Here is a 14,827-nt window from a genome sequence, read left to right on the forward strand (position 1 = left end):
CCTTCTGTCTGAAGGTTTTGACTTCATCTACATTGTCTGATGAGCCTTCGTTCTGTCCTTTAATTAGCTCGTAATGCCTCGGCATTTCAATTGCACTACGCAGCGTCAGATCATCCTTCATGTGTAGCTTTTGAGACAGTGGCTTATCACGGATCCCAATGACTAATCTATCCCTCAGATGGTCATCTTTTAGGGCTCCAAACTCGCAGTTTTCTGCTAACTCATAGAGCTGCCTAATAAAGGCTTCCACGCTTTCACCAGCATGCTGCGCTCTTGAGTGAAACTTGGCCCTCTCGAATATGACGTTACGTTTCGGGATGAAATATGCGTCAAACTTAGCAAGCACCGGGGCATATTTATCTGCATCGGCTGCATCCGTGAAAGTGAATGATTTAAATATGTGCTCAGCCTCTGCTCCCATGGAGTATATTAAGGCGCTAACCTGTACGGCTTCCTCCTCCTCGCCGAGTTTTGTTGCAACTCTGTACCGGGAAAACCTTTGCTTCCAGTCTGGCCAGGTTGCCGGCTTGGTAAAATCCAGCTGATCTGGAGGGGAAAACTTCGCCATGGCGATGCACACACACGTTCAGATGACTCAAAGTTACCCTTCTTTTTCTTTCCTCACTTTTATGTTTGCTTCTGACACCATGTGGCGTTTTCATACGCTCATAATCACATATAGATTAGAACACACAGGACGCTCTGACACACGCTTGACAGGGTATATCACTAGACTGATTTATTACCAGGTGCCATTCATCAACAACTCACGCATACCGGCGCACGCATGCGCATAGCAAACTTGGCATATATAAGCATGTACAATTCACTTTACGTGACATATTTGAAGACCATTTATGGTCGAAACGTTGCCTAACAACAAATAAAACCTTTCTACTGGGAGCTTCGGTGTGCGGACTTCCCCTCTTTTCCTGGTGTACGTATTGTTGTCCAGCACCCGATTAATTATTTTAGGATGTGCGTGCTTACCCCTCGTTCCTATGTAAAGTTCTGCTTGTGGTGCAGACTGAATCCTGAGGCACTCCGTCTTCAGGTGCAAAAAAAAAGTTTATTGTGGAGCAAGCCAAGGCAACACAGAAGCACTAACGCCATTCAACACATGGGCCTTCAAAGTGTTGAAGCTGAAGACGGAATGCCTCAGTATTCTTCTCCCTAGACAGTCTGCACCAAAAGCAGAACTTTGCCCACCCCCCACATTTATAGTGTGTGTGTGTGTGTGTGTGTGTGTGTGTGTGTGTGTGTGTGTGTGTGTGTGTGTGTGTGTGTGTGTACATTTGTTTTTACTGGCCTAAAAGGTGACCTCTCGATGTCATCAAGTCGAACCAGTCATTGACCATGTCTATGAACCAGGCAGTGGTTAAGGCCTCATTTGGCAGATGCTGACAGTGCACCAGCATGCTGTGTGAAAACACATAACATGCAGGTAGAACCTTGAAGCAAGAAACATAACTGTACGTATGGAAAATACTGCACATATGGTACCCGTAACTCTGTCTGTATCCACCTGGTCATTGTATGTCATAGAAAGAGAGGGCACTTTCAGTGTTTAATACTCTCAAGCCCAAATTTACAAAAGTCCTTTGCACCTAATTGTGGACACTGCACTTAAACAGTAATCATTGAATTTAAGCTGAAAGGCAGTTTCCTTTTGTACGTGAATATGATATCAGTGTTTACAGTATACCAAACAGTAAATGTGTGTTGTTAGAGCAACATACTTTCATTTTATCAAACCTTTTAGCTGTTGATATGTCTCTTGCAGTCAGACCAGGCACAAGTTTTTCCCAAGTGTCAGCCTGCACAGAGATCACCTTCTCAACGGCACATGTGGACGGGTGCAGTACGTTAGTCCGACAGCGCATTCCTCCGACAGCGCAGCGCTCCGACGTTTCCAATACTAAACCCGAACCAAACCCGCACCCTAACCCTAACCGCACGCGGATGCCACATAGTCGGAGAAAAGGTCTGTCGGATTAACGCATGCCTCCCCATGTGGACGCCTGGAAAACATATATTATTTCGAGCAGAAGTAGGTAGATTTTGTAAAATGACACTTTGTTGAATTCAGCAAGTATAGCTAATTTTGGGTGGACATTTATGAATGACGTACTGTAACATGTCAGTATCATCATAATTGATTGGGTCACTGATTTGCTATTTGCTTTTGTTATTTGGTAATTGATCTGAGTATAGCACCCCATCAGTAAATGTACTCACTGTATCACCAGGCAAGCTATTTTTCCTCACAATGTCATCTGGTAGGACGAAGTCGTGATTACACATTGCCGTTTTCATTGCTTTTAACAGGTGGGGGGTGTAGGGACAAAAGAAAAGGTATGCTCCCTCAGAATATGGATGGTCAATGTAGGTCCTGTCCATCGATTGGCCAAGCTGAAGGCCAGCCTCCCGCCACGTCCATATCAGGACACTAGAAGTTGGATATAGAAGGTAAGAACAATGACATATAATCTTACTAGCAACGCTGAGAACGAAGCTTTTACAACGTCACTAACTGGTTTGTTCATATATTGGCTAAAGCCTGAACGTACCACAGCGATGACTTGTATGTCCCTGTTACGGCCAGCCGTATTTTGTATTTATTATTGTTGTTGTCTCCGCCAGGAGACTATGTTTTCACTTTCCGCCCCCCCCCCCCCCCCCCCCCCCTCGGCCAAGCTAACATTGGTCAAGCCTCACGTGACACGTGACAATACGTTGAAAGAGTGTGCTCTGATTGGCTAGTGAGACGCATGACGTATAGCGGCCTATAAATAGATGTGTCACTTCGGAGCGCTGCGGTGCGCGTTCCGAAGTGACATCAGTGCCATCAGCCAAGCTAACATTTAGTGGTTACATGTCGCCTTTCCGCAGACGGATAGGACGGTTACATGTTGCCTTTCCGACATGTTGCCTTTCCGACGTTAACTAACCCTATACCTAACCCTAACCCTAACCACTCGCGGAAGCCACTAGTCGGAGTAGTGAGATGTCGGAATGCAGACATTACCCCGGATAGGACACTTACACAGACAGGACGGATAGGACACTTACACAGACAGGACGGATAGGACACTTACACAGACAGGACGGATAGGACACTTACACAGACAGGACGGATAGGACACTTATACAGACAGGACGGATAGGACACTTATACAGACAGGACGGATAGGACACTTATACAGACAGGACAGATAGGACACTTATACAGACAGGACGGATAGGACACTTATACAGACAGGACGGATAGGACACTTATACAGACAGGATGGATAGGACACTTATACAGACAGTGTGTCATGTTACTATGACACAGTAACATGTTCTATTTTTAGTAAGAATTAGAACATAAGAATTAGAACATTCCCAACATTCCCAACACAAGTCTGCTGGCGGAGACTTGTGCTCCGAGGAGCACATTTTCTAGTTATTATTTTGTATCTGGTTATAATTTAGAATAGTTATGATGCTTTGGAATATTATTGTATTATTTGTGGCTTGTGTTATATTGTTGCTTTTCTGTCCCATATAAGGTGGTGTGACTGCTGTGCGGATGGGTGTGGTTCTGGTGTGAGTGTGAAGTGGCTGATTGTATGCAGGCTGTGCTACAGATTGCTCCTGTCCACGCCCTAGCTGTGATTTCCTGTGTCTCTGGCTCCAACTATTCGAAAGCCTCAGTTTGCTCTGAGGATTGGCAGCTGAACAGCAACAGAGATTCGATTCCTCTCATCCTCCAACCAAACCTTCATAACCTTTATTTTGATTCATTTTGCTTAGTTGCCTTCGTCAAACATTTGCCTTTAGTAACCGTTGATCTCAGTTAAGAGTTTGTTTCACTTTGAGCTTCAGTTATTGTTTGCAGATTGTTTGATTTAATTGTAAATATTATTAATTCATTCCTGTAGGGGTGTTTGGTACTTTTTGTTTGGGCTCATTCATCCCATCCTCTCTTTTCTCCTGTTTATTATTTAGTTAGGTAAGTAGGTTTAGTATTTCTGTATTGTTATTTGTTTTGGTCAGGGGTTTATGTTTAGGGTTTTCTTTTCTGAAGTTAGGTGTTTTACATCATGTAAACCAGCACCCTGAAGTCACTTGTCACTTAAGAGAAAAGCTAAGAAAATATTTCTGCTGAAGAAAATAAACATATTCAGTTTGAATTCAGCTGTCGTCCTCCATTTTTATGTCACCTCCCCTACCCTAGACAGGGGGTCGTAACCACAGATATAGAAACCTAGATACCTCATCGGCCTCTGCAGTTCATTGGAGCGACGTGCTGGTATGGTGGCCGCCATATTTCCGGGGGGCACGGGCACTGGCCAATCACAGCGCGTTGACTACTGGCCAATCACAGCGCGTCTTTTCCAGGACTTGTCAGAATCTAGTTGTCCTGCCCCCACCTGCCTCTCATTGGCCTACTGAACGCCCCCTTCTGTGACATACGCGGACATTTCCAGCTGCCCCCCAGAAGCGGAAGTGCGTCCGCCATACACAGGCTTTAGAGCCAGAGGAGGCGTCTACCTTTATATGTCTATGGTCGTAACAGTCCCGCTCTCTCCACATGCCGCAATAGGCTCTATGCACAGCAGCCATATTGGAAAGAAATTGGGCCTCTTCTTACTTCCTTCACAGGTGTTACCAATGATACTAATGAAGGCTCTGTTCCATTCTGGTCAGGGTGTTGACAGTGTGCATGTTGGCTCACTAGAAACACTCCATTTTGGTTCCCAAATGGCCCCTTATGGTGGGTGTGTAACTCTGAGAGTGTACAAATGGAACCAAATGGACTCGTAAGGGTCCATTTGGTTCCATTTGTACACTCTCAGAGTTATGGGGGTCCTTGAAAATAAGACAACCACTATGCCACACTAAATGGAACAGAGCCTTAATTAGTACCATTGGTAACACCTGTGAAGGAAGTAAGGAAGGGGCCCAATTCATTCCCAATATGGCTGCTGTGCATAGAGCCTATAATGCTTTCATGCTGTCACATGAGGAGGCTGGTGAAGAGACACGCCTACCTTAGCTGGTCCCAGGCTGGACCCCCTGGAACCCCCTCAAGGACCCCTGGGGGTCCCTTGACCCCACTTTGAGAACCACTGATTACTTATTATTAGATGTTTAACAGCTAATAATAATAATAATCCTCATCACGATCACTTACTGCACCTGTATAGTACATGATATCGTAGCATTTCAATTCATCAATGAAAAAAAGCTTTAGTTATTGAGCACTGACTACTGACATGAAGGGGGAAAAACATACATACATGCTGATGTTCCATATAATGACCACATGAGGGCGCCATTGTAATACGAAACTGGACAGTCACTGGTTTAACTGTTCCCCACTCTGGCTTATAGAGCACCGAGGTCTGACGTCACTGCCGCTAGAGGGCGGTATCCCCCTGGGTAGATACACACGATTTTTAATGTTAAAATGTTTCAAAAAATATATTTATAATATATAAAAATATATATAATAGTGGGGCTGGTTCCACTTAAACATAGTCCATGCATTTTTCCCATAGAGATTTCCAAAAATATTTACATCAATTATTTTAAGCCTAGAAACAAGCCATCCAGGGTCCTTGTAGATCTGCTATCAAACGATATCTATACATTTTGAAAACTAAACTATACTTTTACTTAAACAGAGTATTTTCTACATTGTGGTATTGATACTTCTACTCAAGTAAAAAATTTCAGTACTCCTTCGAGAGAGAGAGAGAGAGAGAGAGAGAGAGAGAGAGAGAGAGAGAGAGGAGAGGCTCTATGCACAGCAGCCGAGGCATTCACAGGTGTTACCAATGATACTAATGAAGGCTCTGTTCCATTCTGGTCAAACAAAAGTCAGGGTGCTGATATTATGCATGTTGGCTCACTGGAAACCCCCTTAATGGTTCCTTAAGGGGGTTCCAAATGGCCCCTTATGGGTGTGTAACTCTGAGAGTGTACAAATGTTTGTACATTTGTACACTCTGCGGGCCGTGGAAATTGAAATATCTCAGAACCACTGTGCTACACTACGGAACAGAGCCTTCATTAGTATCATTGGTAAAACCTGTGAAGGAGGTGAAAATATGGCTGCTGTGCACAGTGTCTTCATTGATTATCCAGGTGAGTTGAGTTATTCAAACACAGTTGCATTGTGTTGTTATTTGAGTTGCAACAACGTGCTGCTTTGTAAGATAACTTGAACTAAACAAGGCAGCTTTGGCATTCCATAGTTGGGATAGGCCTATATAAATAACATGTGCTTGTTAGCTTATTGCTGTAATGAGGTAAATGCTGTTTGTAGAATGTCTGTAAACAAGGCATTTCCGGGGTCGAATGTCTAGCAGTGTTTCTCAACCTGTGGGTCGTGATCCCCAGGGGGGGTCCCCACATGATTTCGGCGGGGGGGGGGGGGGATCAAACATTGGCCAAATTGTCACATAATATAAGAAAGAGGCAACATTTTAGGAAAAAAAGCTGATCCACTTGTGAGCTTGTAGATCTGCTATTTCACAATATTTATCTGTGGAACAGAGTCAAACTAAATGTAATGCTTAGACTCCTACAATTCCAGGTGCTTGTCAGAGTGGGGGGTCCCCAGTTCAAATGTGATTATTTTGGGGGGTCCCCAGTTCAAATGTGATTATGTTGGGGGGTCCCCAGTTCAAATATGATTATGTTGGGGGTCCCCGGTTCAAATATGATTATGTTGGGGGGGTCCCCTAGATTTTTTTATTTCAAGGACCCCCATAACTCTGAGAGTGTACAAATGGAACCAAATGCATTTGGTTCCATTTGTACACTGTCAGAGTTACAGACTTGTAAGGGTCCACCCCCTCAAGGTCCCTGGACCGCACTTTGAGAACCACTGTCCTAGATTATTGTTATGTTGAATAATTTAGATCTTGTTTTTAACCCATTAACTGCCAGAGGTATTTCTGAACATTTCTAGCCAGTGTCAGAGATTTGTCATTGAAAAAAAAAAAGTACGAGATAAATATTTTTTAAGTTTTAAGTTAAAAAGGAAGTGGATAGGAGTCTATATCTTCGATAAATCATATCTCCTTGGTCTTTGGGTCAATTTATTTAATTTTTTTTCACTTCACGTAGATCTACGCGATTGGCACGTGGCGGCTATACATAGGTTCGCGTAGATCTACGTGATTGGCATAACACAAATCCTCTCTTCTGGGGGTCCCTGGCACAAAATATTTTCAGATGGGGGGTCTGCAGCCTAATATATCCATTTGGGTCCTTGACACAAAGAAGTTTGAGAACTACTGGTTTAGAAGGCATTTGTAGAATCGGCCTCAGGTCTTAATGGGTCACCAAACCTGCTAATAAGGTATTCAATCGATCAAAAATGAAACTTCATTTTTGAATACAGGACTAAGAACCAGAGATGTTTATGCTACAGTATAGGACAGTGGTTCCAAAACCATTTAGCTCGAGACCCAAAAGAGAAATTAGACGTTTGCCCGGACCCAAACTAGTGAAAATTGCAGATCTACAGGCTCACAACGCGTCGCTTCGTGCCGCGTTGTGAGCTGGCCGATCTGCTATTTTCACTATTTCTTAAAGGAGACACACCATGAATTTCACTTTTTTTAATTTTTTTTGGTATTTTTTGGGCTCCCCAGTGTCTCTTGTACCCCAAAAAAATATTTTTTTTTAACATTCAGTCATTCATTCTCATTTCAGAGATTTTCAGAATGGGCGTGTCTGAACAGGCCATCTCAGAATGGCAAGTTTGCTTACCTCACGAAACTTTTTGCCCATGTATTTTGACAGGCAGAATTGCTCAGTACCGCAGTACAGTGCCCCTCTGCCCAACAGGACGTTTTGGTATTGCAGCTGAAAGTGCTTTATAAGCCTGAGAGAATTGACTTGGGATGAGTATATCTGAGTGTTGATTTAGGCTCAAACCTTTTGAAAATGGTTTGAGGGACACACACCATATGATATTAAATATCAAATATATATTTTTTAATTCATGGTGTGTCTCCTTTAAACCTTTTTTTAAAGTGTATTTATGGAAATGTTTCTTTCTTTTGTTTACACCTTTTAAATATAATATATATATATATATATATATATATATATATATATATATATATATATATATATATATATATATATATATATATAAATAAGAGATATTTACCTGCAACCGTAAAAATTGGTCCTCGGCTCAAAGATGGGTCACGACTCCCGAGTCCCATCGTTTGGGAAACAGTGGTAAAAGACACAGTATAAAGTGTGACATGGTGGAGAAGTGACAGAATAGTCTCCACCCAGGCAGAGCTGCTATTCTACATTTAATCACATCATCATCTGACCTCACAACTTCTCTCTGTCTCTCTCTCACTCTCTCTGTGTGTTCTGTAGCCACTGCTCTGTGGGACGGACGGACAGACAGACAGACAGACAGACAGACAAGGACGAGGTGCATTAGGAATCTCGTGTCTGTATTCAACGCTTTTAGCGGACTCAAAGGGACAACTTTTTGGGAAGCATTGAAGTTCTTCATTCAATGGAATTAAAAAGAATCCTTTATTAATCTGAGGGAGAAGCAGAGTTCTGATTTCTTCAATCCCAGGGATTATAACGGTCGAATTGGCATGCTACTGCTCTTTAGAGTGATTTATCTGATTAAATCAAGCGAGTAAAAAATTAATAAATTGAGCGTAAACTCCGGCAAACTGATCGAAGATATCGGAAGATGTACTCGCAGTATTGGAACACGATGAGAAGGCTCAGACCGGACTTCAGGAGATACACGGTAACAAAGAGTTTGTACTCTTGTATTCGTTGTGACGCAGGCGTGGAAGAAGTACCCAGATTCTTTACTTAGTAAAAGTAGCGATAATGTGATATAAAAATGATCGGTTACATGTTAAAGGCCTGTATTCAAAATGTGACTTGAGTAAAAGTATAAACATGTGCAATTACAATTTTGGCATTTATTAGACGCTCTTATCCAGAGTGACTTACAATTAACAGGGTAAATAATCACATGCAGTGGTGGGCTGGAAAGTAGTTAAGTATATTTACTCAAGTACTGTACTTAAGTACACTTTTGAGGTGTTTTTACTTTACTGGAGTATTTCCAATTCAATGCTTTTACTTCTACTCCACTACATCTCAGAGGCAAACATTGTACTTTTACTCCACTACAATTATTTGAAAACTTTATTTACTAGTTACTTTGAAGGAATACATTATGATATTATATAACATACATGAACCACTTCAGCCCTATTTTATACATAGGCTATTTGAACATAGCCCATCTACAAGCTCACAACGCGTCGCATTGAGCTTGTAGATCTGCTATTTTCAAACATTTTAGTACTTTTCCTTTTGGTACTTTCAGTATATTTTGATGCCAATACTTTTGGACTTTTACTCAAGTAACATTTTGAACACAGGCCTTTTACTTGTAACAGAGTATGTTTATATTGTGGCATACTTTTACTTAAGTAAAACATTTGAGTACTTTTTACCACCACTGATCACATGCATAGAATGCAGAGAGCACAGTGTAGTGCCTCAAGAAACTAGCCAAGCCAAAGTGCAGTAACTACATTTTTGGACTTATTTGTGTATCCCAAAAGTCAAATTAGCCTTCGTGATTTTGGGGGATAAACAATTACCTCAAGAACAGATGTACAATTAGTGTAATATCACTTATATGCCGATATCTCATTTGGCTGACCAGTTGAATCACTTTTAAACCTATTTTTCAGTGATTTCTTTTTTTCTCCGTAGTTACTGCACTTTGGCTTGGCAGGGCAGACTGTCCAACAAGATTCTGTACATTTTAAACTATAGGATACCAGATAAACAATGATCCTAGCATCTAAAAAAGAGATAGTCGATGTACATTACAAGCTCACAACTCATTGCAATGCGATGCGTTGAGAGGTTGTAGATTGTCTATTTTCAAAGAGCTTTAGTATAAAATAGAATTGAAAAATAAAAACTAAAGTTTGATTTTTATGTTTGATAATAATCACAATTTAATAATTTAATTAAACATTTATGTTAAGCTGGCATCTCTACCCTATATTAAAATTGACTACTGGGAGGGCTGGTTGACAGTGTGGGTGGTGGGTGGGTGGGTCTGCCATAGACAATATACAGTATGGAGGGCGGACCTGTGACGTAGACATTACCATAGAGGCTGGCCTGCGGCCCGTCACTATGACTCAGACTTAAACCTATCATATGCCCATATATGGGCATATGCTACGTGATGACATCAGGGATCTCCATATATAGGCATATCAGTCAGATCGACGGTGAGATGTTGAGGGCCCGAACCTCTAGATCAGAAAATAGCAGATCTTGACGCTCACAACGCATCGTGCTGCGGTGCGTTGTGAACTTGTAGATCTGCTATTTTTGTCAAAGAGGTTTGCTGTCGAGGGGAGAAAAAAGGAGCAGAACAAGTACAGAGCCAAAGGTCAAGTTTACTAAGTATTGAGGGTGGTTAAAAGGTCTGAAAATGCACGTGAACATTTTCATTAGCCGATTCTAAAAACGCCCTCTAAATCCTGATCAATGTTTCCTGAAAAACTTCAAATATTTATTGAAAAATTACAAAAAATGTATGTTGCTATATACTCTACATAGCAACAACTACCCCAAAAGGGGTTCCCGGTCTAAATGGGTTACATGAATGTAGAAGCTAGATGGGTTGTTTTTGTTTTTATTTGTGGACTATAATTGGCATATTCACATTGCTTGATAGACAAAGGCTCCGCATTGGCACTTTGGTGTCTCTGTGGGTGTTCTCCAGCGGCTAATTGTAATGGTCCTCACCTGCTCACCTCAAGGCTGGTTTGACCGTGGGGGTGGGGTGAGCTGGGAGTGATCATTTTTATGTTGACCGCATGTTGGGGAAATGCTCAGTGTTTTCTTCTGTATTTCTTTGCACAGATGTGTGTTATTGGAACAGTTGTAAATTATGTCTTGTGATACTGAAGTAAAACATTTTAAACTTGAGCTTTACTTTGGACGTGAGTCCTTTAGCTCAGAGGTTCCCACATTTTTTCATGTCAAGGACCCCCAAAATGATATGTATTTGCTTGCGGACCCTCCATCTCAAAAATATTTTGTGCCAGGGATTTTTGAATAGCCAAAGTATAAAATATAGTTAAAGTGGTTAAAATGATTGTGACGCTATATTAACACATTTAGCTGGGGAAGCCCTGGTACCCCCCAAGGACCCCTGGGAGTCCTCGGATCCCACTTTGAGAACCAATGATTTAGTCCCAGGCTTAGTCTGCCGGCTGATTGATTATTGGGGATCGCTATCAGCCACAATAATGAATATCTCTCTCAGCTAAGGGGTCCATGGCCTGAAAAATAAAATACTTTGAAGATCCCTGGCTTAAAGGAGTAGTTCACCCAAAAAAATACTTATTTTTCTATCAATTACACACCCCATGAAGCCTTGAATTCATGGAGACGTTTTTGTTTTTGATGCATTCCTAAGTCAATAATTTGATGACTGGCTGTGTTTCCGGTAGGAGACTCAAACAGTCTACCAGAAACACAACCGGTCATCAAATTATCGACTTAGAAATGCTTCAAAAACCAAAAAATCTCCATGAATTCAACTATTCCTTTAAGTGGTTTATTGTTTATTATTGTTTATTAAGGATCCCCATTTAATCTACACCTTAGTGGAGACTATTCTTCCTGGGGTCCAGGCAAAAACATCACAATACAAATCATAAAATGCAGTACAACATAATCAATGTTAGTGAACAAAAACACAAACTTAATTTACATTAACAGTAAAATTCTAATTCAAAACAAAACAGGTTTGTCCGTCCGAAAATACCCAAAATAATAACCTAATTTCCTTTCTGATTATTATTATTATAATTATGGTTAAGAAAATGTCCCCCCTTTTACAAAAAATGTAACCGTGCCCGTGTGGGGGTCGTCCATCAGGTGGTGGAGGGCGACAGACCCCTGAACGTAGGCTTCACACAGCGGAGGAAGAGGCTTCACTCGGCACCGGAGGACGAGGCGGGGTGCGGTGGGCGACCCAACCCCGAGGGCGGAGCCGGCGCGTCGGCAGAACTGAGTCACAACCTCCAGAAAGACTCAGAGGAGGAGGAGGAGGAGGGGTCGGGGCTGATGTGTCACACGTGTCACACCAAGGCAGCGGAGCTGATCAGACAGATCCTGGCGCTGAGCGACCACACTTCTCTGAAGGTTAGTAAACACGACCGAACCCAGGGCTGGAGCTGAGACTGAGGGCCCTGTGTCTTCCACCTGGCGAGGGATATGGCGCTAACTGGCAGCGCAATGGGCTTTGGGCCCCTTCCTTACTTCCTTCACAGGTGTTACCAATGACACTAAGGAAGGCTCTGTTCCATTCTGGTCAAACAGAGTCAGGCTGCTGATATTGTTGCATGTTGGCTCACTGGAAACACTAAGTGGGTCTCAAAGTGTGGTCCAGGGACCCTCATGGTTTCTTGAGAGGGTTCCAAATGGCCTCTTACGGGTGTGTAACTCTGAGAGGAGTGTACGAATGGAACCAAATGGACCCTTAAAGCAATACAAGGCAGGTCCAAAATAGCAGATCTACAAGCTCACAACGCGTCCATCCGTGAGGCAACGTGCAGTTGTAGATCTGCTATGCCTGGACCAGCTGATTTGGGTTTAGACCAATCAGAACGCACAGCTGGCTTTCATAGCCCCCCTATTAGTTAACCCTTTAATCGCTGATTGTTTTCAAGGCTTGCAACACGGCATTTTAATGATAAAGGCTCGTTTGTATTGGATGAAAAAAAATATGATATTTCACCGGCGAATATTCGACTACTTTTAGGTCGAATAAGTCGAATGCTAAAAATCACTATTCGTGAATGCCCTGCGTGGCTGTGGTCCTCCGTCTGGCCGGCCGGCCCGCCCACCCATTAGCCAATTTATGATATAGGATGAGGACCAATGTGTGTCTGCCAGGCCGTGCTCTGTAATCTATGGCGTATCTATGATGTATGACTCCATATTTGGGGCATGTTTCATCTGACCACCATTTATTTGCATCCATTACAGTTAAAGTCTTAAAAAAAAAGAAACATGAAGAAAAAAACTACTTTTGAGTGCCTTCCAGATCCTTAACTCATCCAGTTCCATTGACGTGTTTCACGTGTTTTTTCCCTAAGGCCCTCGGTGCCTTGTTGTTTTTTGTTTTATAGTGGTTTTATAAAAGATGGCACTGTTCTGTCACCCGAGTGATCACTTTCACTTTCAACTCACAAGGATCCGGAAACAACGTCATCCGAAGATTTACGCCTCCGTCTGCACTTCCTTGAAATACACCCACCATGTGGGAAGTCGCTGAGCTGAGCTGAGCCCACCTCCAGATAGGCGAAGGACAGTCAGACAGACAGACAGACAGACACAGTAGGCATACATAAAACCATACATGCCTACATACATGCATGCATACATACTTACATACGTACATACGTGCATGCATGCATACATAAATAATTATTAGACTACTAGTGCAGGCCCGCATTTCGGTGTGTGTGTGTGTGTGTGTGTGTGTGTGTGTGTGTGTGTGTGTGTGTGTGTGTGTGTGTGTGTGTGTGTGTGTGTGTGTGTGTGTGTGTGTGTGTGTGTGTGTGTGTGTGTGTGTGTGTGTGTGTGTGTGTGTGTGTGTGTGTGTGAGAGAGAGAGTTTCTAGAGTTGTGTGTGTGTGAGTTTCCGTCTCTATTAGTGATGCTCTTTGATGCTGAGCTGTTCTGTCATGTTTTATAGCAGCATAGATCCTGTCTTTCTGTCTGTCTGTACTGACCAGTCAGCCAACGTACAAGCTCACAACATGCCACATCCACAATGTGCTGTGAGCTTGTAGATCAGCTATTTTCGGTGCATGTACAGTAACTGGACTGACAACTCTCTCTCTCGCTCTCGCTCTCTCTCTCTCTCTCTCTCTCGCGCTCTCTCTACTTTTGTACTTTTACTCCAGTAAATTTTGAATACCGATACTTGTACTTGTAACAGTCTATTTCCACAATAGGGTATTGATACTTTTACTTAGAAAAAGTTGGTCCATTTGCACACTATAACAATTACAGACCCTTAAGTGTCCATTTGGACACTAGTGCCATAACTCCATAACTCCAGTTCCCAGCATGCTATAGGCTCCAAACTTGGTGGGTGGTCCCACAGACTTTCAATTTCCTAAAAAAATACCACTTCTGTTTTTTCCTTCCTACTTCCGGTTTGTCGGATTGCCTTCAAACTTCACCCACACACTCTCTGAGGAGTGTGGAGTTCAATGGTACAACCCTATTCACTTGCGGTTTCACCAGGAAGCAGTCGTAGACCCCTACCTCCCAAACACAAGGTATGACAGCTGCAAGTGCATCGCTGCTCGGCAGCGGTGTTATAGCAGTGTTTAACACTTCAAATGGCCATACTTCGGTGACGATTGCTCTTATCAGCACAACATAAGACTAGGTTTGACGGCCGCTTAGCAGCCTGAAAATCTAGTAGAGATACAGTTTTGTAAGATTCAGTGAATTCATTGATTCAATGTCTGCAAGCATCAGCTTCAAAATGGACGCCACTAAACCGCAAACAACCAATATGCAGTGAATTTTGAAGCTAGTTCATAGATAATAAGCATTACTCTGCACTGTGTGTGTGTGTGTGTGTGTGTGTGTGTGTGTGTGTGTGTGTGTGTGTGTGTGTGTGTGTGTGTGTGTGTGTGTGTGTGTGTCCATACATGTGTTTATGGAATAGCCTACAAAGGGCTGCAGCCTCAGCATTTTGT

General features: G+C 42.5%; 1 protein-coding gene across 1 annotated transcript in view; it reads left to right on the forward strand.

Annotated features, from left to right (window-relative positions):
* Positions 1–8,737: 8,737 nt before the first annotated feature.
* Positions 8,738–14,827, forward strand: part of LOC311062767 (kinesin-like protein KIF26A) — a gene marked incomplete at both ends in the record, with an annotated part of 28,046 nt that continues 21,956 nt past the window's right edge. The window contains 2 exons of the mRNA XM_084081988.1: positions 8,738–8,797; positions 11,983–12,249. Of these exons, the coding sequence (XP_083938114.1) occupies positions 8,738–8,797; positions 11,983–12,249 (327 nt within the window). The remainder of the gene's footprint in view (positions 8,798–11,982; positions 12,250–14,827) is intronic.

Source organism: Gymnoscopelus microlampas, assembly GCF_963454915.1.
Source record: "Gymnoscopelus microlampas genome assembly, chromosome: 16".
NCBI lineage: Eukaryota > Metazoa > Chordata > Actinopteri > Myctophiformes > Myctophidae > Gymnoscopelus > Gymnoscopelus microlampas.